The 27,077-nt window shown below is 48.1% G+C and overlaps 1 protein-coding gene across 1 annotated transcript; it reads right to left on the reverse strand.

Moving 5' to 3' along the window:
• Nucleotides 1-2: 2 nt before the first annotated feature.
• tubgcp4 (tubulin gamma complex component 4) lies at nucleotides 3-27,017 on the reverse strand. The gene is made up of 18 exons (XM_065012167.1): nucleotides 26,824-27,017; nucleotides 26,435-26,563; nucleotides 24,819-24,941; nucleotides 24,680-24,733; nucleotides 23,319-23,375; nucleotides 22,249-22,328; nucleotides 21,705-21,906; nucleotides 19,314-19,479; nucleotides 18,815-18,939; nucleotides 18,557-18,607; nucleotides 18,227-18,332; nucleotides 17,705-17,812; nucleotides 15,872-16,016; nucleotides 9,535-9,712; nucleotides 8,825-8,959; nucleotides 8,382-8,498; nucleotides 8,107-8,246; nucleotides 3-330 (listed from the first exon to the last, which is right to left on the reverse strand). The coding sequence occupies exons 1-18, from the start codon at nucleotides 26,899-26,901 to the stop codon at nucleotides 324-326; spliced, it is 2,001 nt and encodes a 666-aa protein (XP_064868239.1). The 5' UTR covers nucleotides 26,902-27,017; the 3' UTR covers nucleotides 3-323.
• Nucleotides 27,018-27,077: the final 60 nt, after the last annotated feature.

The following is a 27,077-nucleotide window of genomic DNA, read 5'->3' on the forward strand; positions in this document are numbered from 1 at the left end:
TGATGGTTTATTTGTCTGTTTCTTCATGAAAAGGCACACACATTAATGATACAGTATTTACAATTTATACAATAGGGTAAGTAACAGAGCTTGTATCTGATTGAAACAGCCTGTTCTCAAATCAGTTTGTGCTGTATAGCCAACTCATACAGAGCAAACAGATCTGGGACCAGGCTAGAGGAACGAAGAGGTTTCAGGACACAATGGGGTTATGCAACAACATACTGATTTTCAAGTCCTTCCATCCGACTTGAAGATAAATGGTCTGGAACGCTTGTTACTCAAGACCTCATCTGGAAATCATCCTCCATTTTCTCTCCCAATCAGAAACTGCAAATGAAGGCAAAATACAGGTATCAGTGTTTTTTATTTTTATTTTACCTTTATTTAACCAGGCAAGTCAGTTAAGAACACATTCTTATTTTCAATGACGGCCTGAACAGTGGGTTAACTGCCTGTTCAGGGGCAGAACGACAGATTTGCAGATTGCATTTTCCCCACCAGAGCCGAGCAGCCCTATACGCAAGTTGCGTAGGGCCCCGCCTCCCCTCGTGTCAAAGCGGAACTATCCTTCTGGTCACGAAAGGAGAAAACACCATGAGAGTGAATTGCGGGATCAGCAATCAGGTAAACTTGTTTGATGTCAGCAAATAACAGTAACGTTAAGTTGATGTACTAGCTTGCAGTGCATCTCCTGGTCTGTCTGTTGCTTGCCAGACACTTCCAGGGCTGTGTTCTGTGACTTTGTGCTTGACAAATTAAAGTGAAATACAAATGGCAACTGCAGCTCAGAAAAGATGTGCACGAAATGAAACTCGCGCTTTCCAGCAGCAACCTCTGTAAAAGCCAGTCCAGACAATATATGGGCGTGATGGCACTGCTCATAGGCACACAATGATTCTCTCAGTCAACGTTTAGTTACAACTCTGGACTAATGCAAGATGGAAAGCAATAAATTGACATTGACATATATTGGATTTAAAAGTTGATTAGCTGGGCAATATGGATGCACATCTCTCAGTAATAATAACCAAGTATTCAGCCAAGCCATAGTGTAAATAGTATTTTCTATTTGAAAATGTATAAAAGGAAATCTGGGGGAGCCAGTTTGAATGGGTCTGATGCAGAGGATCAAATGAATAGTATTCATCTATAATTTACAGGTGCTTTGCTTCAGTTTGTCAGTAGAGGAGATGCTGGATCATCAGTCAGTACAAGCACAGACTCAGTTGATCCACATCCAGCCTCAGCCAGAACTAGACCCAGTACTGCCGTCTTCAGCAAGTACTAACACAGACCCAATACAGCAGTCTTCGATAAGTACTAACACAGACCCAATACAGCCGTACACAGGGTGTAGTGTCATGTCTGGTCCCTACCTGCCCAGGGTGTAGTGTCATGTCAGGTCCCTACCTGCCCAGGGTGTAGTGCCATGTCCCTACCTGCGCAGGGTGTAGTGTCATGTCAGGTCCCTACCTGCCCAGGGTGTAGTGCCATGTCCCTACCTGCGCAGGGTGTAGTGTCATGTCAGGTCCCTACCTGCCCAGGGTGTAGTGTAGTGTCATGTCAGGTCCCTACCTGCCCAGGGTGTAGTGTCATGTCAGGTCCCTACCTGCCCAGGGTGCAGTGTAGTGTCATGTCAGGTCCCTACCTGCCCAGGGTGCAGTGTAGTGTCATGTCAGGTCCCTACCTGCCCAGGGTGTAGTGTCATGTCATGTCAGATCCCTACCTGCCCAGGGTGTAGTGTAGTGTCATGTCAGGTCCCTACCTGCCCAGGGTGTAGTGTCATGTCAGGTCCCTACCTGCCCAGGGTGTAGTGTCATGTCAGGTCCCTACCTGCCCAGGGTGCAGTGTAGTGTCATGTCAGGTCCCTACCTGCCCAGGGTGTAGTGTAGTGTCATGTCAGGTCCCTACCTGCCCAGGGTGTAGTGTCATGTCAGGTCCCTACCTGCCCAGGGTGTAGTGTCATGTCAGGTCCCTATCTGCCCAGGGTGCAGTGTAGTGTCATGTCAGGTCCATACCTGCCCAGGGTGTAGTGTCATACAGGTCCCTACCTGCCCAGGGTGTAGTGTAGTGTCATGTCATGTCAGGTCCCTACCTGCCCAGGGTGTAGTGTCATGTCTGGTCCCTACCTGCCCAGGGTGCAGTGTAGTGTCAGGTCCCTACCTGCCCAGGGTGTAGTGTCATGTCAGATCCCTACCTGCCCAGGGTGTAGTGTAGTGTCATGTCAGGTCCCTACCTGCGCAGGGTGTAGTGTCATGTCAGGTCCCTACCTGCCCAGGGTGTAGTGTCATGTCAGGTCCCTACCTGCCCAGGGTGTAGTGTCATGTCAGGTCCCTACCTGCCCAGGGTGTAGTGTCATGTCAGGTCCCTACCTGCCCAGGGTGTAGTGTAGTGTCATGTCAGGTCCCTACCTGCCCAGGGTGTAGTGTCATACAGGTCCCTACCTGCCCAGGGTGTAGTGTCATGTCAGGTCCCTACCTGCCCAGGGTGCAGTGTCATGTCATGTCAGATCCCTACCTGCCCAGGGTGTAGTGTCATGTCAGATCCCTACCTGCCCAGGGTGTAGTGTAGTGTCATGTCAGGTCCCTACCTGCCCAGGGTGTAGTGTCATGTCAGGTCCCTACCTGCCCAGGGTGTAATGTCATGTCAGGTCCCTACCTGCCCAGGGTGTAGTGTCATGTCAGGTCCCTACCTGCCCAGGGTGTAGTGTAGTGTCATGTCAGGTCCCTACCTGCCCAGGGTGTAGTGTAGTGTCATGTCAGGTCCCTACCTGCCCAGGGTGTAGTGTCATGTCAGGTCCCTACCTGCCCAGGGTGTAGTGTAGTGTCATGTCAGGTCCCTACCTGCCCAGGGTGTAGTGTCATGTCAGGTCCCTACCTGCCCAGGGTGTAGTGTCATGTCAGGTCCCTACCTGCCCAGGGTGTAGTGTCATGTCAGGTCCCTACCTGCCCAGGGTGTAGTGTCATGTCAGGTCCCTACCTGCCCAGGGTGTAATGTCCAGGTCCCTACCTGCCCAGGGTGTAGTGTCATGTCAGTCCCTACCTGCCCAGGGTGTAGTGTAGTGTCATGTCAGGTCCCTACCTGCCCAGGGTGTAGTGTCATGTCAGGTCCCTACCTGCCCAGGGTGTAGTGTAGTGTCATGTCAGGTCCCTACCTGCCCAGGGTGTAGTGTCATACAGGTCCCTACCTGCCCAGGGTGTAGTGTCATGTCAGGTCCCTACCTGCCCAGGGTGCAGTGTCATGTCATGTCAGATCCCTACCTGCCCAGGGTGTAGTGTAGTGTCATGTCAGGTCCCTACCTGCCCAGGGTGTAGTGTCATGTCAGGTCCCTACCTGCCCAGGGTGTAGTGTCATGTCAGGTCCCTACCTGCCCAGGGTGTAGTGTCATGTCAGGTCCCTACCTGCCCAGGGTGTAGTGTAGTGTCATGTCAGGTCCCTACCTGCCCAGGGTGTAGTGTCATGTCATGGCAGATCCCTACCTGCCCAGGGTGCAGTGTAGTGTCATGTCAGGTCCCTACCTGCCCAGGGTGTAGTGTCATGTCAGGTCCCTACCTGCCCAGGGTGTAGTGTCATGTCAGGTCCCTACCTGCCCAGGGTGTAGTGTAGTGTCATGTCAGGTCCCTACCTGCCCAGGGTGTAGTGTCATGTCAGGTCCCTACCTGCCCAGGGTGTAGTGTCATGTCAGGTCCCTACCTGCCCAGGGTGTAATGTCATGTCAGGTCCCTACCTGCCCAGGGTGTAGTGTCATGTCAGGTCCCTACCTGCCCAGGGTGTGTAGTGTCATGTCAGGTCCATACCTGCCCAGGGTGTAGTGTCATGTCAGGTCCCTACCTGCCCAGGGTGTAGTGTCATGTCAGGGTGTCAGGTCCCTACCTGCCCAGGGTGTAGTGTCATGTCTGGTCCCTACCTGCCCAGGGTGTAGTGTCATGTCAGGTCCCTACCTGCCCAGGGTGTAGTGTCATGTCAGGTCCCTACCTGCCCAGGGTGTAGTGTAGTGTCATGTCAGGTCCCTACCTGCCCAGGGTGTAGTGTCATGTCAGGTCCCTACCTGCCCAGGGTGTAGTGTAGTGTCATGTCAGGTCCCTACCTGCCCAGGGTGTAGTGTCATGTCAGGTCCCTACCTGCCCAGGGTGTAGTGTAGTGTCATGTCAGGTCCCTACCTGCCCAGGGTGTAGTGTCATGTCAGGTCCCTACCTGCCCAGGGTGTAGTGTCATGTCAGGTCCCTACCTGCCCAGGGTGCAGTGTAGTGTCATGTCAGGTCCCTACCTGCCCAGGGTGTAGTGTCATGTCAGGTCCCTACCTGCCCAGGGTGTAGTGTCATGTCAGGTCCCTACCTGCCCAGGGTGTAGTGTCATGTCAGGTCCCTACCTGCCCAGGGTGTAGTGTCATGTCAGGTCCCTACCTGCCCAGGGTGTAGTGTCATGTCAGGTCCCTACCTGCCCAGGGTGTAGTGTCATGTCAGGTCCCTACCTGCCCAGGGTGTAGTGTAGTGTAGTGTGTAGTGTGTCATGTCAGGTCCCTACCTGCCCAGGGTGTAGTGTCATGTCAGGTCCCTACCTGCCCAGGGTGTAGTGTCATGTCAGGTCCCTACCTGCCCAGGGTGTAGTGTCATGTCAGGTCCCTACCTGCCCAGGGTGTAGTGTAGTGTCATCTCCCTACCTGCCCAGGGTGTAGTGTCATGTCTGGTCCCTACCTGCCCAGGGTGTAGTGTAGTGTCATGTCAGGTCCCTACCTGCCCAGGGTGTAGTGTCATGTCAGGTCCCTACCTGCCCAGGGTGTAGTGTCATGTCAGGTCCCTACCTGCCCAGGGTGTAGTGTCATGTCAGGTCCCTACCTGCCCAGGGTGTAGTGTCATGTCATGTCAGGTCCCTACCTGCCCAGGGTGTAGTGTCATGTCAGGTCCCTACCTGCCCAGGGTGTAGTGTCATGTCAGGTCCCTACCTGCCCAGGGTGTAGTGTAGTGTCATGTCAGGTCCCTACCTGCCCAGGGTGTAGTGTCATGTCAGGTCCCTACCTGCCCAGGGTGTAGTGTCATGTCAGGTCCCTACCTGCCCAGGGTGTAGTGTCATGTCATGTCAGATCCCTACCTGCCCAGTAGAGTAGGCCCAGGGTGTAGTGTCATGTCATGGTCCCTACCTGCCCAGGGTGTAGTGTAGTGTCATGTCAGGTCCCTACCTGCCCAGGGTGTAGTGTCATGTCAGGTCCCTACCTGCCCAGGGTGTAGTGTCATGTCAGGTCCCTACCTGCCCAGGGTGTAGTGTCATGTCATGTCCCTACCTGCCCAGGGTGTAGTGTCATGTCTGGTCCCTACCTGCCCAGGGTGTAGTGTAGTGTCATGTCCCTACCTGCCCAGGGTGTAGTGTAGTGTCATGTCAGGTCCCTACCTGCCCAGGGTGTAGTGTCATGTCAGGTCCCTACCTGCCCAGGGTGTAGTGTCATGTCAGGTCCCTACCTGCCCAGGGTGTAGTGTCATGTCAGGTCCCTACCTGCCCAGGGTGTAGTGTCATGTCAGGTCCCTACCTGCCCAGGGTGTAGTGTCATGTCAGGTCCCTACCTGCCCAGGGTGTAGTGTAGTGTCATGTCAGGTCCCTACCTGCCCAGGGTGTAGTGTCATGTCAGGTCCCTACCTGCCCAGGGTGTAGTGTCATGTCAGGTCCCTACCTGCCCAGGGTGTAGTGTCAGGTCCCTACCTGCCCAGGGTGTAGTGTCATGTCATGTCAGATCCCTACCTGCCCAGGGTGTAGTGTAGTGTCATGTCAGGTCCCTACCTGCCCAGGGTGTAGTGTCATGTCAGGTCCCTATGTCAGGGTCCCTACCTGCCCAGGGGTGTAGTGTCATGTCAGGTCCCTACCTGCCCAGGGTGTAGTGTCATGTCAGGTCCCTACCTGCCCAGGGTGTAGTGTAGTGTCATGTCAGGTCCCTACCTGCCCAGGGTGTAGTGTCATGTCAGGTCCCTACCTGCCCAGGGTGTAGTGTCATGTCAGGTCCCTACCTGCCCAGGGTGTAGTGTCATGTCATTCCCTACCTGCCCAGGGTGTAGTGTCATGTCATTCCCTACCTGCCCAGGGTGTAGTGTAGTGTCATGTCAGGTCCCTACCTGCCCAGGGTGTAGTGTCATGTCAGGTCCCTACCTGCCCAGGGTGTAGTGTCATGTCAGGTCCCTACCTGCCCAGGGTGTAGTGTCATGTCAGGTCCCTACCTGCCCAGGGTGTAGTGTAGTGTCATGTCAGGTCCCTACCTGCCCAGGGTGTAGTGTCATGTCAGGTCCCTACCTGCCCAGGGTGTAGTGTCATGTCAGGTCCCTACCTGCCCAGGGTGTAGTGTCATGTCAGGTCCCTACCTGCCCAGGGTGTAGTGTAGTGTCATGTCCCTACCTGCCCAGGGTGTAGTGTCATGTCTGGTCCCTACCTGCCCAGGGTGTAGTGTAGTGTCATGTCAGGTCCCTACCTGCCCAGGGTGTAGTGTCATGTCAGGTCCCTACCTGCCCAGGGTGTAGTGTCATGTCAGGTCCCTACCTGCCCAGGGTGTAGTGTCATGTCAGGTCCCTACCTGCCCAGGGTGTAGTGTCATGTCAGGTCCCTACCTGCCCAGGGTGTAGTGTCATGTCAGGTCCCTACCTGCCCAGGGTGTAGTGTCATGTCAGGTCCCTACCTGCCCAGGGTGTAGTGTAGTGTCATGTCAGGTCCCTACCTGCCCAGGGTGTAGTGTCATGTCAGGTCCCTACCTGCCCAGGGTGTAGTGTCATGTCAGGTCCCTACCTGCCCAGGGTGTAGTGTCATGTCAGGTCCCTACCTGCCCAGGGTGTAGTGTCATGTCAGGTCCCTACCTGCCCAGGGTGTAGTGTCATGTCAGGTCCTACCTGCCCAGGGTGTAGTGTCATGTCAGGTCCCTACCTGCCCAGGGTGTAGTGTCATGTCAGGTCCCTACCTGCCCAGGGTGTAGTGTCATGTCAGGTCCCTACCTGCCCAGGGTGTAGTGTCATGTCAGGTCCCTACCTGCCCAGGGTGTAGTGTCATGTCAGGTCCCTACCTGCCCAGGGTGTAGTGTCATGTCAGGTCCCTACCTGCCCAGGGTGTAGTGTCAGGTCCCTACCTGCCCAGGGTGTAGTGTCATGTCATGTCAGGTCCCTACCCTGCCCAGGGTGCAGTGTAGTGTCATGTCCCTACCTGCCCAGGGTGTAGTGTCATGTCCCTACCTGCCCAGGGTGTAGTGTCATGTCTGGTCCCTACCTGCCCAGGGTGTAGTGTCATGTCAGGTCCCTACCTGCCCAGGGTGTAGTGTAGTGTCATGTCAGGTCCCTACCTGCCCAGGGTGTAGTGTCATGTCAGGTCCCTACCTGCCCAGGGTGTAGTGTCATGTCAGGTCCCTACCTGCCCAGGGTGTAGTGTCATGTCAGGTCCCTACCTGCCCAGGGTGTAGTGTCATGTCAGGTCCCTACCTGCCCAGGGTGTAGTGTAGTGTCATGTCAGGTCCCTACCTGCCCAGGGTGTAGTGTCATGTCAGGTCCCTACCCTGCCCAGGGTGTAGTGTAGTGTCATGTCCCTACCTGCCCAGGGTGTAGTGTCATGTCTGGTCCCTACCTGCCCAGGGTGTAGTGTAGTGTCATGTCAGGTCCCTACCTGCCCAGGGTGTAGTGTCGTGTCATGTCAGGTCCCTACCTGCCCAGGGTGTAGTGTCATGTCAGGTCCCTACCCTGCCCAGGGTGTAGTGTAGTGTCCCTACCTGCCCAGGGTGTAGTGTAGTGTCATGTCAGGTCCCTACCTGCCCAGGGTGTAGTGTCATGTCAGGTCCCTACCTGCCCAGGGTGTAGTGTCATGTCAGGTCCCTACCCTGCCCAGGGTGCAGTGTAGTGTCATGTCCCTACCTGCCCAGGGTGTAGTGTAGTGTCATGTCCCTACCTGCCCAGGGTGTAGTGTCATGTCTGGTCCCTACCTGCCCAGGGTGTAGTGTAGTGTCATGTCAGGTCCCTACCTGCCCAGGGTGTAGTGTCATGTCAGGTCCCTACCTGCCCAGGGTGTAGTGTCATGTCAGGTCCCTACCTGCCCAGGGTGTAGTGTCAGGTCCCTACCTGCCCAGGGTGTAATGTCATGTCAGGTCCCTACCTGCCCAGGGTGCCTCCTGACTGGGTGTAGTACTTGTTGTAGTCCAGCCTGAGCAGCAGCTGAGCCAGGTCAGAGTTGATCTGGTGGTTTCTGACACCTGACAGGATCTTGAAGAGCAGGAAGGACTGACGACTGAAACCCTGAAATTACAGATGAAGTACTTCATTGTTTGCATTGGCCATTTAGCACCAAAGATTATAAGCAATTACTATAATAGAGTAATATAGGCGTGACAATGGGTGAAAGGTTATTGTTAGCAGTTCTAGCAGACTTACCTTGACCAAGATGTCCAGTTGGGCTGTTCCTCTCTCATCCAGCGGAGCCACGTTCTGGCTGACCAATGAGCAGAAGTTATGACACAGCTCCAGGATCTCATTCAGACAATGGAACACCTGGGATAGGAGAGAAGACATTGGACAAAATTAAAAAATGAATGGGAAACCATAGCTAAGTGGTCATTCAAGGCTGAATCCTAATTTGATAGTGTTGTTATGCATGATTAGCACTCAACACGCAATAACACGTTCAAGGTTGTCTTCATTTCAGTCGCGTTGTGCCATTGGGTCAGGTAAGTGGTTACCTTGTCAGGAACCATATCAAAGTGACATGGCAATCTGATCATCTGCATAACGTGACTGCAATAAAGAAGTCGTTGAAGTGGCCTTAAATTACTGCCACATTGTATTCACGTCAAATGCTAATAAATTGAGACGCTAACCGGCTTGAGCAGGATGAAGGACTGTGCTAGCAGGTTGCTAAGGAAGTGGTCGTGGGCCAGCCGGATGCTCTCAAAGTCTCTGGTGGAGTTGATCTGCTGCAGCAGCTGAGAGAACTGAGACTCCAGTACGTCCACCTGAGAGAGGAGGGAGGAGAGAGTAGAGAGGAGGAGCAGCACAGCCATGTTAGAAATATGGCACCAACAACAAGGTCATTCATAGCCTGGTCATAGGAATAGATGTGTTGTCTTGCCAACTCCTATGACCACCTTTGAGCTGGCTATACAGATATGGGACCAGTTTTGAAAGAGGGCCCGAGCAGCAAAAACAAATGTGCATTGTAGTTGTAGAACAAAGAAAGGAATGCTTGTTTGCATTAATATGGCCGTGGTAAACTGAGTGTGGTGCATTTAGCCTCTCAAATTTCCTCCCAAAGCTGAATATGAACAGGTAAAAAAATTATACAGTCTTGTCTTTACTACTGCTCTCTATTCTTAAAAACAGACCAGATGCACTGTACAGTACTTAGTCTTTGGATGTACAGATGACACGTGGTTGTGGTTCCGTGTGGCTCAGTTGGTAGAGTATGGCACTTGGAAAGCCAGGGTTGTGGGTTCGATTCCCACTGGGGGACAAGTATGAAAATGTATGCACTCACTACTGTGACAGAGTCTGCTAAATGACACGTGTCATTTCCTGGAGATATAATCACCTGTAGGTAGTACTGCAGGTTGTCCACCAGGAAAGCCATGTGGTTACGTAGCCTCCACTTGACAGCGTCTGTCTGGTTGGATTTGAGGTGTTTCCTCTGCATCTGTAGAGCCCAGCAGTGCTGCAGCTCAGACTGCACCCGACGCACACTCAGCAGGTAACGAAATATTACATTATACCTGGGAGACAGGACAGAGTCAGGGATATTACATTATACCTGGGAGACAGGACAGAGTCAGGGATATTACATTATACCTGGGAGACAGGACAGAGTCAGGGATATTACATTATACCTGGGAGACAGGACAGAGTCAGGGATATTACATTATACCTGGGAGACAGGACAGAGTCAGGGATATTACATTATACCTGGGAGACAGGGTTATTACAGAGTCAGGGATATTACATTATACCTGGGAGACAGGACAGAGAGGGATATTACATTATACCTGGGAGACCTCCAGGGATATTACATTATACCTGGGAGACAGGACAGAGGGATATTACATTATACCTGGGATATTACATTATACCTGGGAGACAGGACAGAGATATTACATTATACCTGGGAGACAGGACAGAGATATTACATTATACCTGGGAGACAGGACAGAGTCAGGGATGGGATATTACATTATACCTGGGAGACAGGACAGAGTCAGGGATGGGATATTACATTATACCTGGGGGACAGGACAGAGTCAGGGATATTACATTATACCTGGGAGACAGGACAGAGTCAGGGATATTACATTATACCTGGGAGACAGGACAGAGATATTACATTATACCTGGGAGACAGGACAGAGATATTACATTATACCTGGGAGACAGGACAGAGATATTGCATTATACCTGGGGGACAGGACAGAGTCAGGGATATTACATTATACCTGGGAGACAGGACAGAGTCAGGGATATTACATTATACCTGGGAGACAGGACAGAGATATTACATTATACCTGGGGGACAGGACAGAGTCAGGGATATTACATTATACCTGGGAGACAGGACAGAGTCAGGGATATTACATTATACCTGGGGGACAGGACAGAGTCAGGGATATTACATTATACCTGGGAGACAGGACAGAGTCAGGGATATTACATTATACCTGGGGGACAGGACAGAGTCAGGGATATTACATTATACCTGGGAGAGGACACTAGTCCAACGCTGTAACCACTAGGCTACCCTGCCGCCCCAAATATGACCAGAGAACTTGTGAGGAATGCAATACGAAAACATGACGGTACTAACAATGGTTATATACACTCACTGACCAGTGTATTAGGTATACCCATCTAGTACTGGGTCAGACACCCCTTTGCCTCCAGTGGTTATATACACTCACTGACCAGTGTATTAGGTATACCCATCTAGTACTGGGTCAGATACCCCTTTGCCTCCAGTGGTTATATACACTCACTGACCAGTGTATTAGGTATACCCATCTAGTACTAGGTCAGATACCCCTTTGCCTCCAGTGGTTATATACACTCACTGACCAGTATATTAGGTATACCCATCTAGTACTGGGTCAGACACCCCTTTGCCTCCAGTGGTTATATACACTCACTGACCAGTGTATTAGGTATACCCATCTAGTACTGGGTCAGACACCCCATTGCCTCCAGTGGTTATATACACTCACTGACCAGTGTATTAGGTATACCCATCTAGTACTGGGTCAGATACCCCTTTGCCTCCAGTGGTTCTATACACTCACTGACCAGTGTATTAGGTATACCCATCTAGTACTGGGTCAGACACCCCTTTGCCTCCAGTGGTTATATACACTCACTGACCAGTGTATTAGGTATACCCATCTAGTACTGGGTCAGATACCCCTTCGCCTCCAGTGGTTATATACACTCACTGACCAGTGTATTAGGTATACCCATCTAGTACTGGGTCAGACACCCCTTTGCCTCCAGTGGTTATATACACTCACTGACCAGTGTATTAGGTATACCCATCTAGTACTGGGTCAGATACCCCTTTGCCTCCAGTGGTTATATACACTCACTGACCAGTGTATTAGGTATACCCATCTAGTACTGGGTCAGACACCCCTTTGCCTCCAGTGGTTATATACACTCACTGACCAGTGCATTAGGTATACCCATCTAGTACTGGGTCAGATACCCCTTTGCCTCCAGAACAGCCAAATTCACTTTTTGAGTTAATAACCGAATACAGACCTAAGAAACAACAACTTACAGATGCACACAATCAACGACTACATCTCCTCTGTCCAGACCCGCATGTTCACACCTCCATCCACAATGCACTGTTGTTTACCACATGGCCTGAAACAGCACTGTTTTGTTTCTCTCCGTAGCCCCAGCTCTTTCAATATTTAAATAATAAATCATTATGTTTTTTCAAGATGAGTTATGAGCCTGAATTCTTTGGGGAATGGATTCTACAAGCCGGAAATGTTCCACAGGGATGTTGTTCCATGCTGACATGATGGCACCACACAGTTACTGCAGATTGGCTATGGTCTACCAGCATGCATCGGACTGTACCATTGACACCAGGCAGGATGGGTTCCATGCTGACATGATGGCACCACACAGTTACTGCAGATTGGCTATGGTCTACCAGCATCCATCGGACTGTACCATTGACACCAGGCAGGATGGGTTCCATGCTGACATGATGGCACCACACAGTTACTGCAGATTGGCTATGGTCTACCAGCATCCATCGGACTGTACCATTGACACCAGGCAGGATGGGTTCCATGCTGACACCACACAGTTACTGCAGATTGGCTATGGTCTACCAGCATCCATCGGACTGTACCATTGACACCAGGCAGGATGGGTTCCATGCTGACACCACACAGTTACTGCAGATTGGCTATGGTCTACCAGCATCCATCGGACTGTACCATTGACACCAGGCAGGATGGGTTCCATGCTGACACCACACAGTTACTGCAGATTGGCTATGGTCTACCAGCATCCATCGGACTGTACCATTGACACCAGGCAGGATGGGTTCCATGCTGACACCACACAGTTACTGCAGATTGGCTATGGTCTACCAGCATCCATCGGACTGTACCGTTGACACCAGGCAGGATGGGTTCCATGCTGACACCACACAGTTACTGCAGATTGGCTATGGTCTACCAGCATCCATCGGACTGTTCCATGCTGACACCACACAGTTACTGCAGATTGGCTATGGTCTACCAGCATCCATCGGACTGTACCATTGACACCAGGCAGGATGGGTTCCATGCTGACATGATGGCACCACACAGTTACTGCAGATTGGCTATGGTCTACCAGCATCCATCGGACTGTACCATTGACACCAGGCAGGATGGGTTCCATGCTGACATGATGGCACCACACAGTTACTGCAGATTGGCTATGGTCTACCAGCATCCATCGGACTGTACCATTGACACCAGGCAGGATGGGTTCCATGCTGACATGATGGCACCACACAGTTACTGCAGATTGGCTATAGTCTACCAGCATCCATCGGACTGTACCATTGACACCAGGCAGGATGGGTTCCATGCTGACATGATGGCACCACACAGTTACTGCAGATTGGCTATGGTCTACCAGCATCCATCGGACTGTACCATTGACACCAGGCAGGATGGGTTCTATGCTGACACCACACAGTTACTGCAGATTGGCTATGGTCTACCAGCATCCATCGGACTGTACCATTGACACCAGGCAGGATGGGTTCCATGCTGACACCACACAGTTACTGCAGATTGGCTATGGTCTACCAGCATCCATCGGACTGTACCATTGACACCAGGCAGGATGGGTTCCATGCTGACACCACACAGTTACTGCAGATTGGCTATGGTCTACCAGCATCCATCGGACTGTACCATTGACACCAGGCAGGATGGGTTCCATGCTGACACCACACAGTTACTGCAGATTGGCTATGGTCTACCAGCATCCATCGGACTGTACCATTGACACCAGGCAGGATGCGTTCCATGCTGACACCACACAGTTACTGTAGATTGGCTATGGTCTACCAGCATCCATCGGACTGTACCATTGACACCAGGCAGGATGGGTTCCATGCTGACATGATGGCACCACACAGTTACTGCAGATTGGCTATGGTCTACCAGCATCCATCGGACTGTACCATTGACACCAGGCAGGATGGGTTCCATGCTGACACCACACAGTTACTGCAGATTGGCTATGGTCTACCAGCATCCATCGGACTGTACCATTGACACCAGGCAGGATGCGTTCCATGCTGACACCACACAGTTACTGTAGATTGGCTATGGTCTACCAGCATCCATCGGACTGTACCATTGACACCAGGCAGGATGGGTTCTATGCTGACACCACACAGTTACTGCAGATTGGCTATGGTCTACCAGCATCCATCGGACTGTACCATTGACACCAGGCAGGATGGGTTCTATGCTGACACCACACAGTTACTGCAGATTGGCTATGGTCTACCAGCATCCATCGGACTGTACCATTGACACCAGGCAGGATGGGTTCCATGCTGACATGATGGCACCACACAGTTACTGCAGATTGGCTATGGTCTACCAGCATCCATCGGACTGTACCATTGACACCAGGCAGGATGGGTTCCATGCTGACATGATGGCACCACACAGTTACTGCAGATTGGCTATAGTCTACCAGCATCCATCGGACTGTACCATTGACACCAGGCAGGATGGGTTCCATGCTGACATGATGGCACCACACAGTTACTGCAGATTGGCTATGGTCTACCAGCATCCATCGGACTGTACCATTGACACCAGGCAGGATGGGTTCTATGCTGACACCACACAGTTACTGCAGATTGGCTATGGTCTACCAGCATCCATCGGACTGTACCATTGACACCAGGCAGGATGGGTTCCATGCTGACACCACACAGTTACTGCAGATTGGCTATGGTCTACCAGCATCCATCGGACTGTACCATTGACACCAGGCAGGATGGGTTCCATGCTGACACCACACAGTTACTGCAGATTGGCTATGGTCTACCAGCATCAGCATCCATCGGACTGTACCATTGACACCAGGCAGGATGGGTTCCATGCTGACACCACACAGTTACTGCAGATTGGCTATGGTCTACCAGCATCCATCGGACTGTACCATTGACACCAGGCAGGATGGGTTCTATGCTGACACCACACAGTTACTGCAGATTGGCTATGGTCTACCAGCATCCATCGGACTGTACCATTGACACCAGGCAGGATGGGTTCTATGCTGACACCACACAGTTACTGCAGATTGGCTATGGTCTACCAGCATCCATCGGACTGTACCATTGACACCAGGCAGGATGGGTTCTATGCTGACACCACACAGTTACTGCAGATTGGCTATGGTCTACCAGCATCCATCGGACTGTACCATTGACACCAGGCAGGATGGGTTCCATGCACTCATCCTACATCTGCCATCAACATGATGCAACAGGACACGGATTCGTCGGACCAGGTAATGTTTTTCCACTCCTCAGATGTCCAGTGTTGGTGATGGCGTTGCCCACTGGAGCCACTTCTTCTTGTTTGTACCTGTTAGGAGTGGAACCCAGTGTGGTCGTCTGCTGCAATAACCATCTGTGACAAAGGTTGGAGAGTTCTGTGTTGCGAGAAGCCGTACTGCAGACCACTGTTGTACTGCGCCGTTATTTGCCTGTTTGTGGCCCAACTGTTATATTGCATGATTCTTACCATTCTCCTTCAACCTCTCATCAACGAGCGGTTTTTGCTCACAGGTCTGACGCTGACTGGATGGTTTTTGTTTGTCACACCATTCTCTGTAAACCCTAGACACTGTTATGCGTGAAAAGCCCAGGAGGGCAGCCGTTTGTGAGATACTGGATCCGGGACACCTGGCAGCGACGATCATACCACGGTCAGTCATTTTGCCCATTCTAACGTTCAATCGAACAGTAACTGAATGCCTCAATGCCTGTCTACCTGCATTATATAGCAAGCCACAGACTCACTGTCTGTAGGGAGATCCATTTTGGTGAACGGGGTGGTGTACCTAATAAACTGGGAGTGTAATGTTCAAATATTCCATTGTCTGTTTGCACAAACATTTGCTAATGGATATCACTTCATGTTAAAGGTAGAGTCAGCAATGCACAAAGTAAAAAGCAATATTGTGTCAATTTCCACAACTACTAAGAGCATTGGAGCACGAGGCTAAACTTCTCCACTGTTACGGGTCCTGCGGCGATCACATTGGGCCCTGGTCAAAAGTAGTGCACTATATAGGGAATAAGGGACCATTTGAGAGGCAGACGTTGCCTGCTGTACAATACTCACTTCTCCAGAACGGCAGGGGTGAAGAGGATGTGCAGGGGCCACTGGACCTTGTAGGCCAAGCCCAGAGCAGCCCAGCCCGTAGGGGGCACCTCCCTGGGGGAGGACTCCTGTGGGGGAGTGGCCCCTTCCCTGGTCCCTGTGGCATCTGAGAACACAATCATACCGTTAGCCACAGGATGACTCCACACCAGAGTATGTCAGGAGAGTTGAGCGGTTTGAAATCTCACTCATGGAACGGTCTTAGTTAACCACTCTGCCGCTCAACATCCTTCCTCCTGCTCTGCTAAAAAAATATTTTTAAAACGCTCACAGGAACAAACAAATAAAACTGCTGCTCCAAATTCACCCCATTTATTTTTTGGTTAAAAAGAATTTAACAAACACCCCATATACTTTTGTGACTATGTACCATTTGTTTTTGAAGTAGGCTGTCATAAATAAGAAGGTTCAACATAGGCTACTAAACAAGCACCTACCTAGGTGATAGGTTGTGGCCACTGTGTTAAAAACAAGTAGCTTTTTCTCTAATCGATTGATGATCAGATACGTCAGTTGTAACTGGTTCTGTTGAACTCAAATTTTACACTTGATAGACAACTTTAGTAATGTTACAAACTTAAGACTATTTTTTAACAATAGCCTATATAGAAACCAAAACGTCTCTGGTGCAGCTGCATGGCCCCATTGGTTGTCTTGTCATCAATTATACAGTCTGACAGATTTCTTGGTTGACTCATATCAACATCTCTGCGCATTAGTGGTGGGGTAGGCTAAATAAATACAACAGAACAGACCTTAATAAAAGAATGGTGATGAAGGAAATTAAAAATGGTGGACAGAGCATGGCCTGAGGTCGTGGCTGAACAGTACCGGAGCGCAATTGGGAGAGAAGGCCAACGATCCTACATTTTTTAAAATGAATTTATTATTATTATTTTATTTTTTGTTATTCAGCCAAATAACACACACTCCATTCCTCTCTCCACATCCTCTGATCCACTCCATCACATTGTTCACAAGATGGCACACACTGGGTAGAAGACATAGAAGAATGTACCATCCCAAATAGCACCCTATTCCCTATGAAGTGCACTACTTTGACCAGAACTTTGTGAAGAATAGTGCACTATTATGTGGATTAGGGTGCCAAGTTCAACAGCCTTGTTTTCTCGTCTGCTTTTAAAAAGATACCAGGTGACTTCCCAGTACACATCCATCAGATTGCCTTCTCTCATCTGGTGTTCCCAGGTTATAGCAGGAGAGATGAGGGAGAGATGACCAAGACAGGCATAGACTGTCTTACAGTTAGCCACCAGATGGCAGCAACTGGTTACAAGAAAATATACTGGAGCACACAGCCGCTGGTCCCAATATGTTCCTTACCCCTTCCCCTTGGCCCTGACCTTTCCATGTTTACAGATCTGAATGGTATAAAAAGGTATAACAAGTGTCATGGTGGACCTTCCGCCATATTACAGATCTGCAAACATGGAAGAGTAAGTTAGGGCCATGGGGTCGTAGGGAGCAGACCTGTGTTCAAATGCTATTTAGGGTATTTCAATTACTTTCAAAAGACATTTCAAAGTAATTATTTTCTTTGAAAATACAACTAGCTGAATATTGGAATGTATTTGGAAATACACTTAATGTATTGGCATGTATTACAAAATACACTAAAAATAAGTATTTCAAAAACAAATACTCAGGGAGATCCAGGTCTAGTAGGGAGTGAAAAGAGAACTCTAAGCAGCTCTAGTTAAACATACAGTTAGATTTCCTAGACTCCTAGTAGAGGGTTTCTGCTCCAATGAAAAGCCACTCTGAGGAACAAACCTTTGCTCTCCTTCCCCTGGTAGTCGATGGTGAGGTGCAGGAGAGGCAGGAGGTTATCGTCGTCCAACAACACCTTGTGGGCAGCCTGCTGAAAGGCCACATTTACGTCTGTGGAAGAAGGGGTGGAGAAAACAGCCACTGTTAGATCCAAAGAATGACTGCAATACACATGAACCTGTTCATATTCTTCTGTACGGCATCCTTCCATCCTTCCTTCCTTCCTTCCTTCCTTCCTTCCTTCCTTGGAATAACAACAATCAGAAATGACTGGGTTGGTGAAAGATATTTACTGGAACCCCTACTTTGACCTAGCCACAGTGTTAGATCAGTGATCACTTCAAGAAAGGGAGGAAGTTAGGATCCAGTTTAAACTGCATTTTTTAAGTATTCCAACAGGACCATGGTTTGTGATTCAATAAAGGGGGAATTTTCCATAAGATGAAGTAGGCCCGTAGGAGGTAGAATGCGCTATCAAGTTTAGATGTCTGTTAGAGTAAACTGATCCTGGATCTGTAAACATACCGTGTTCAGTGACAGCCGTGGGCGGGGTCTTGAGCATGTGCTGAGCGTGGTCAATGAACACCTGGTACAGCTCTCCACGGCCCAACAGGTAAAAGTCCTTTATGATCTACAGGGAAAGAGAAACGGGCATGTTTGAGGGGTCAGCTTTAACAAGGCGAGGCACAGAATCACTCATCTTGGTCACATAAGGAGTAGTTATTTGAGATGCAAGGGGATTTGTAGATAAGTGATTCTCAGCAGTCCGACAGCAATGTAGTCGAGCTCAAACATGACCACTAACAATCTGAAATCAACTGTAAACTGTCACAGCTAGATAGTCCAAATACAAACCTTCAGTTGCCCCAGGAGATCAGATTCCTCCACCATTAATGTCCACAGGTGCTGCAAATAGAAGGATACATTCATTCACCAACTGTTGATTGGATTCACATACCGACGACTAATGTATGGAGTTATTGAGATGAATATGGCCCTAGTATCAACTGAATAGAACAGGACCTTTTTGTCCAGCTGATAGTGGGAAGTTGCAGCAGACATTACAAACACATATCTGACATTTCCTCAGATATGTTGAAGTGCGAAGCCCACCTCTGCCACGGTGCTGCGGATGCCGTCGATGAGGTTCTCAAAGTCCACTAGGCTGAAGAGGGGCTGCTGTTTGAGACGGTGCAGCTCTGTTGCAAACATGTCCTCCTGGTGCTTCAGTATAGAGCCTGGACACAAACACACACAGAGGGAGGAAAACATGATGCATCAAATCTTCCAAAATCTTTCATTCCAAGTTGAACGTGGATCTCCTGAAGTGATATTGTCGCAATACGTTACATTGAAGTAGTGCTCGGCGAGATAGTTGTGATTTTTTTTGTTGTTGAAGTTTTTAGAGAAGCGTAGCAACCAAAGCAAACCAAATAGATGCCACAATCAGCAATAATACTAATGGTGCTTACCTGAGTGAGGGTGAAAAGACAGAAAACGCCCCCTTTCTCCTCCCTCTACTGTTTCCCTACTGTAGCTAAATCATTAACAAGTCAACGTGAAACGTAGCTACAGCTAATAACAAAGGTACATGTGTGGACCAGGTTCTCACCAGCTCTGGACGGGCTGTGGTTGTGGTTCTCAAACATCTGGACGGACTCCCCCACGAAGAGGATCTTCTCAGCCACGCGGATGGGGACGTAGGAGGGCAGCATCTCAGCCCGCAGAGAGAACTGCTGCAGGGACGGAGCCAGCATGTTCTCTTCCTCTATCAGCCTCTACAACGGAATACAGACAACAGCATCGTTCATTAGGGAACACAATGGAAAACATTTTCAAACAGAAAACCAAAATGAGCATGTCTTATTGGACCAGTCTGGGTACTCACTCCCTGTTTCAGTTAGTTTTTCCCTGCTTTGTGCCTTATGAAAATGACCCAAATCAGCCGCCTGAAACTGACTGGAAGTACATACAGACTTTTAGATCTTATCCATCCTACAATCTTTACTCTAACAGTAGTGGTGCAAGCTTTACTCTAACAGTAGTGGTGCAAGCTTTACTCTAACAGTAGTGGTGCAAGCTTTACACTAACAGTAGTGGTGCAAGCTTTACTCTAACAGTAGTGGTGCAAGCTTTACTCTAACAGTAGTGGTGCAAGCTTTACTCTAACAGTAGTGGTGCAAGCTTTACACTAACAGTAGTGGTGCAAGCTTTACTCTAACAGTAGTGGTGCAAGCTTTACACTAACAGTAGTGGTGTAGTGGTGCAAGCTTTACACTAACAGTAGTGGTGCAAGCTTTACTCTAACAGTAGTGGTGCAAGCTTTACTCTAACAGTAGTGGTGCAAGCTTTACACTAACAGTAGTGGTGCAAGCTTTACACTCAAGCTAACAGTAGTGGTGCAAGCTTTACTCTAACAGTAGTGGTGCAAGCTTTACTCTAACAGTAGTGGTGTGGTGCAAGCTTTACTCTAACAGTAGTGGTACAATCTTTACTCTAACAGTAGTGGTGCAAGCTTTACTCTAACAGTAGTGGTGCACACTAACAGTAGTGGTGCAAGCTTTACTCTAACAGTAGTGGTGCAAGCTTTACACTAACAGTAGTGGTGCAAGCTTTACTAACTAACAGTAGTGGTGCAAGCTTTACTCTAACAGTAGTGGTGCAAGCTTTACTCTAACAGTAGTGGTGCAATCTTTACACTAACAGTAGTGGTGCAAGCTTTACTCTAACAGTAGTGGTGCAATCTTTACAACAGTAGTGGTGCAAGCTTTACTCTAACAGTAGTGGTGCAAGCTTTACTCTAACAGTAGTAGTGGTGCAAGCTTTACACTAACAGTAGTGGTGCAAGCTTTACTCTAACAGTAGTGGTGCAAGCTTTACACTAACAGTAGTGGTGCAAGCTTTACTCTAACAGTAGTGGTGCAAGCTTTACACTAACAGTAGTGGTGCAAGCTTTACTCTAACAGTAGTGGTGCAAGCTTTACTCTAACAGTAGTGGTGCAAGCTTTACTCTAACAGTAGTGGTGCAAGCTTTACACTAACAGTAGTGGTGCAAGCTTTACACTAACTAACAGTAGTGGTGCAAGCTTTACTCTAACAGTAGTGGTGCAAGCTTTACTCTAACAGTAGTGGTGCAAGCTTTACTCTAACAGTAGTGGTGCAAGCTTTACACTACAGTAGTGGTGCTAAACAGTAGTGGTGCAAGCTTTACTCTAACAGTAGTGGTGCAAGCTTTACTCTAACAGTAGTGGTGCAAGCTTTACACTAACAGTAGTGGTGCAAGCTTTACTCAGTAGTGGTGCAAGCAGTAGTGGTGCAAGCTTTACACTAACAGTAGTGGTGCAAGCTTTACTCTAACAGTAGTGGTGCAAGCTTTACACTAACAGTAGTGGTGCAAGCTTTACTCTAACAGTAGTGGTGCAAGCTTTACTCTAACAGTAGTGGTGCAAGCTTTACACTAACAGTAGTGGTGCAATCTTTACTCTAACAGTAGTGGTGCAATCTTTACTCTAACAGTAGTGGTGCAAGCTTTACTCTAACAGTAGTGGTGCAAGCTTTACTCTAACAGTAGTGGTGCAAGCTTTACTCTAACAGTAGTGGTGCAAGCTTTACTCTAACAGTAGTGGTGCAAGCTTTACTCTAACAGTAGTGGTGCAAGCTTTACACTAACGCAAGCACTTCAAATCCAAGTGGACAGATAAAGTGCCAAGGTATGAAGTAGGATGAAATTACCCATAGACACTGATCTTAGGTCAGTTTTGCCTCCCCACCCGATATTTAAGTTTAGGATTTTGGGGAAGATATAAACTGAACCTGAAGCTGTGCCTAAGGGCAACTTCTACCTGCCATCTCATTAGATTCTGTAGTTCTCTCAGCTGGAAACATGGATGCAATTGACAATAGATGCTGATCTAGAATCAGTTTTTCCTCTTACCTTAGATCAGCCAGTTAAGATTTGAGGAAGATATAAGCTGATCCTGAATCTTAGCATAAGGGCTCTCACCAGGTCCTGTAGTTCTTTCAGCTGTTTACCGCTGAGGCCTCCAATCCCCAGGTCCTCCTCGTCCTCCTCCTGGTTGGCGGCGGCCCCTCCAGCGCTGGGCCCCTGCTTCACATAGAACTCCTCACTCTGGTCCAGCAGCAGACCGTGCAGCATCCACGCCGCCAGCTGCTTGTACATCACCCCGTGGCACACCGCCAGGATCCTGAGTAGACAGACAGAGATCCTTTATGTTGTGTTGCCCTGAGAAACACCAGCCAGGTATCAGTATAGATTCAAGTGTTTATGTGTAGGAGGGGATGACATGTGTCATGGGAATAATTTATCCAGGGGAGAAATAACGAATTTTAAAAAAATACACACTCCGGGATCTTAACCGCTTCAGGTTTTGCCTGGAAATATGGCATGCATATTTCACTCTGCAGCATCAGTTTCAGGATGACACCACACATGCAGCATAGATCCAAGTAATAGCATAAACAATGCATAAAGCTTCTATAAGAGGCTAACTTCACATTTGATTGAAAAAGTTGTGGCCGTAACTTACTTCTCCAGGGCCATGCGAACAGGGGGCAGACCTCCACAGCTGTGCTTGTACACCGTCTCCAGGATCTGACAGCCGTGGATCTAATTAGGACAGACAGGATATGACCTCATTTCCATATTCCACACTAATTGATTCAACTGTGCCTACCCAGGATGCACTCTGCTCTGAGCGCTGTGACAACTTTGTGCCCCTGTACCACAGCAGCCACCATGATGAACTTTAAATTGGGAGAAAGATGGTATTGTTACAGAAAAATTCTAAACTAAGTCACATTAGAAATGTGTTGACCTTTGAGAACACAAATAGTTTTTGGAGAGCGCTATGGGTGTATGAAAAGTGCTTTATGAGCGTCTTAAATCATTTCCTCCAAAGTAATTGTGTTTGTGTGATTTCTCAGTCATATCAGAAGGAGAGTGAATACTTGTGTCTCCAATGTAATGCCCTTATCTTCTGGGACTGTATTGTCTCATCTCCATTGTAATGCCTTCACCTTCTGGGACTATTGTCTTGTCTCCAATGTAATGCCCTTATCTTCTGGGACTGTCTCGTCTCCACTATAATGCCTTCACTTTCTGGGACTATTGTCTTGTCTCCAATGTAATACCCTTATCTTCTGGGACTGTCTCGTCTCCACTATAATGCCTTCACTTTCTGGGACTATTGTCTTGTCTCCAATGTAATGCCCTTATCTTCTGGGACTATTGTCTTGTCTCCATTGTAATGCCCTTACCTTCTGGGGCTTTATTGTCTCCATTGTAATGCCCTTACCTTCTGGGGCTTTATTGGCCCTTACCTTCTGGGACTGTATTGTCTCTTTATTGTCTCCATTGTAATGCCCTTACCTTCTGGGGCTTTATTGTCTCCATTGTAATGCCCTTACCTTCTGGGGCTTTATTGTCTCCATTGTAATGCCCTTACCTTCTGGGGCTTTATTGTCTCCATTGTAATGCCCTTACCTTCTGGGACTGTATTGTCTCCATTGTAATGCCCTTACCTTCTGGGACTGTAATGTCTCCATTGTAATGCCCTTACCTTCTGGGACTGTATTGTCTCCATTGTAATGCCCTTACCTTCTGGGACTTTATTGTCTCCACCACCACCATAACAGAGGGAAACAGCAACTGAAACTGGAGAAGAACAACATGATTACATAAAATGATGGTATATTGTTAAATTAATATTTTATTTCCTAATTCCATTCATGACATACTGAAAGATACTGTGGATCTTGTGACTGTAGGTGTGAAAGTTCACATTTAAAGATGGAATGCGCATTAGGGGAAACAGCACCACTGTCTGAATTGGATGCTGTGGATGAAAATCCAGCACTTGGAGAAAGAGGAAATAGGAATATATGTATAATTAGTAAACTACATGTACAGTACATGTGAGCGAAAGTAGCAGTAGAAGTATTTTTGTCCGTTAGTTTACTCCAACCAGGGGAGGGGTGGAAGGGTGGCAGCACCACTGTACACCCCCAGCACTTTGTTATTGTTTTTGTCCGTTAGTTTACTCCAACCAGGGGAGGGGTGGAAGGGTGGCAGCACCACTGTGTACACCCCCAGCACTTTGTTATTGTTTTTGTCCGTTAGTTTACTCCAACCAGGGGAGGGGTGGAAGGGTGGCAGCACCACTGTACACCCCCAGCACTTTGTTATTGTTTTTGTCCGTTAGTTTACTCCAACCAGGGGAGGGGTGGAAGGGTGGCAGCACCACTGTACACCCCAGCACTTTGTTATTGTTTTTGTCCGTTAGTTTACTCCAACCAGGGGAGGGGTGGAAGGGTGGCAGCACCACTGTACACCCCCAGCACTTTGTTATTGTTTTTGTCCGTTAGTTTACTCCAACCAGGGGAGGGGTGGAAGGGTGGCAGCACCACTGTACACCCCCAGCACTTTGTTATTGTTTTTGTCCGTTAGTTTACTCCAACCAGGGGAGGGGTGGAAGAGTGGCAGCACCACTGTACACCCCCAGCACTTTGTTATTGTTTTTGTCCGTTAGTTTACTCCAATCAGGGGAGGGGTGGAAGGGTGGCAGCACCACTGTACACCCCCAGCACTTTGTTATTGTTTTTGTCCGTTAGTTTACTCCAATCAGGGGAGGGGTGGAAGGGTGGCAGCACCACTGTGTACACCCCCAGCACTTTGTTATTGTTTTTGTCTTGTGGATGAAATGGAGGTGAGGTGCGTTGAGCAGTGTGGTCAAAGAAAAAAGTGCAGTACATATTGTTCTGTTTTATCGCGTACAATGACGTTCGAGGGGGAAAAACAGTGTTTGTAGCTTGCAGTAACTTTTTTGTTGCTGTAATATCCTAAACTGTTTCACCATTAAGGATTACCGCTTTAAAGGTCTAAAACAATTCATTCTACTTCAAATGTACAACAAGCAAATCTAAATCAGAAAAACTAGTAAAAACAGTAACTGGCATTACCTGATCCAACATATAATTCACATGAGATATGGAGAGATGCGGGTCGCCAAGAAACTGCAATGAAGAGGACAATAGTGGGATTGATTATGAATGTACATTAATTAGTGCTACAATGCATTTTGTAAATGATCTTCGGTACCTCTTGTTCGAGGTCCAGGAGAGCCTGTCTATAAGGCTGCAGCATGGAGTCCAGTCCCGTGCAGAAAGCCCGCAGGTAAACCCCATTGAGTCCGGCCTGGTTTGTCTGAATGGAGTGGTGCTCCTGCAAAGTACAATCACAGCTTAAGACTATAGTATTTAGCTATATCTGATTAGTATTTGCGGTAATACTAGTACATCTCAATCTAAAAAACAACAACACATGGCACTCACTCTAAAGTTGGTTTAGATTCATTGTCACCGACTCTCACAGAATTTAACCAGTTAATCAGGATTAAAAAATATAAACCCATCTAAGGGGAGGTTTCCCGGACACAGATTAAGTGTTTTCAATGGAGATTCTCCATTGAGTTGTGTTTTTAGTCCAGAGAGGTATACTATGAATCAGGTTTGAGGAGGTAGCAAAGTAACTGTGTTCAACCTGGAATAACCTGGCAAGATGAAAGAGGCTCACCTTTTAGCCAGGTACCTTTCTATGGCAATGAATCCTTCAGAACTAACCTGTTCTGGGGTAGGATAACTCAGGGCTTACTATATTTATCCTGAATGAAGTGTCTGATGCGTTAAATACAACTAGGAACACGGATAAATTTGAGGTCAAATCATAACGTCAGTGATCTAAGGTCAGAAAGTCTGACTTTTAGAAAAAGGCCCGAGTTGGAATTCCGAGTTGGATGATCATTCAAATCGATTTTTCCCCAGTCAGAGCTACATTTTTTTTACATTCCCAGTTGTTTTGAATGTACTGAAGTCAGAGATGTACGAGTTCCTAGTTGTTTTGAATGTACTGAAGTCAGAGATGTACGAGTTCCTAGTTGTTTTGAATGTACTGAAGTCGGAGATGTACGAGTTCCTAGTTGTTTTGAGCGATTAAATATGTAATTAATCAAGCGTTTGTGTAAAAAAATATATATATTAAGACACCCATCACATTACACATTTAGTAATGACAAGATGCATTTGAAGGTTCACCCACAGTAAAACTTTTGCATGACAAAAACATTTTTACTGATAGGATTGGGGAAAAGGGTGCTTGTGTGCATTGATAAGCACACCAAAGCACATCAAAGAAAGCATTATTAGCCTGTCACATCATAGCCTGCTGAATTTGCAAGATAACTTATCTTTCATGTTAATTTCGGTAGAAATTCAAATGTGGCACTGACTCTCCCATTGATTGATGGTTTCAGCATTGTCTCAATGAAGAGTTTGGCGTTCGACCAGCAACATGCGACATGCACGTGTAGTTACATGCCTGCTAGAGTTAGCGGCATGCGGACGAGCAACATCCACCGTTGTAGTACTGATGAAGTATGAGCTGGAATGTGAAGCTAATTGAAGCTGGCTAGTTTTATAAAAGCCTGAGTATATCGAGCTTCAATCGTAGTTTTCCTCAACTCTTCACCTTATCAAAAAGTAAGAGATAAGCAGGGAGAACATTGGAGAAGGAACCCCAGATATCCTTCAACGGTCTCCTCGCTTCCAAATCAAATCACATTTTATTGGTCACATTCACATTTTTAGCAGATGTTATAACGAAGGAAGTGAGAAGAGGAAAATGCTTTTGGCACTCCATCTTCTGAGTATTTATCTCACCTGCTGGTGGACATGGCCTGTGTGTTGCTCTATGAACTCTGTGAAGCGAATGTAATCGGATCCCAGTTTGCAGAGGCGGTTCAGGACACTGGTCTCACTGGGATGGAGAAAGGGCAGGTCCTGGGAGACCTACAGGAGTAGCAGAGGTTCAGTTAACCCCTTACTCATAACTCCTTAACAGTGCATTCTTGAAAAAAAAAAAAAACTAGTGATGGATGCCATCAAAAGCAGAAAATAAAACAATTCATAAGGTTACTAGCTAATTGCACTAGCTAGCTACTTGAGAAAAAAAAAGATTCACATAGCTAGCCAGCTTCTTGCAGCGGTGTTTGTACTTTGTAGAGCTAGCTTTGTACTGTAGTTAGGTAGGTGACGTTATCCCGATATACCTGTAAACCTGTCCGTTTGTTCCATGTGAATATAGTCCCAGGGTATCCACTTAACGCCAACAAGAGCTCGTGAATCATTTTAATTAACTTAAAATTCGATATCAGGTAAAAGTTTACATAAATTGCAGTGTTGAGCCTGTCATTCAATCACAACACTGCCGATTCTGTCGCCGCCGCAACCCGATGACGTTTCAATGACGAGGGTGAAGAATTATGGAAATTGTAGTCTTTCCTTTGGTTTCCACATAAGTTCA

Source organism: Oncorhynchus nerka, linkage group LG27 (assembly GCF_034236695.1).
Source record: "Oncorhynchus nerka isolate Pitt River linkage group LG27, Oner_Uvic_2.0, whole genome shotgun sequence".
Classification (NCBI taxonomy): domain Eukaryota; kingdom Metazoa; phylum Chordata; class Actinopteri; order Salmoniformes; family Salmonidae; genus Oncorhynchus; species Oncorhynchus nerka.

Excerpts from the sequence above, each read along its gene's own strand:
- tubgcp4 (XM_065012167.1), bottom strand. The coding sequence starts at position 26,901 with ATGATTCACGAGCTCTTGTTGGCGTTAAGTGGATACCCTGGGACTATA. Across the intron at positions 19,480-21,704 it reads TGAAAGAACTACAGGACCTG|AGGCTGATAGAGGAAGAGAA; the intron begins GTGAGAGCCCTT and ends ATTCCGTTGTAG. Across the intron at positions 18,940-19,313 it reads CCACAGCCCGTCCAGAGCTG|GCTCTATACTGAAGCACCAG; the intron begins GTGAGAACCTGG and ends GTTTGTGTCCAG.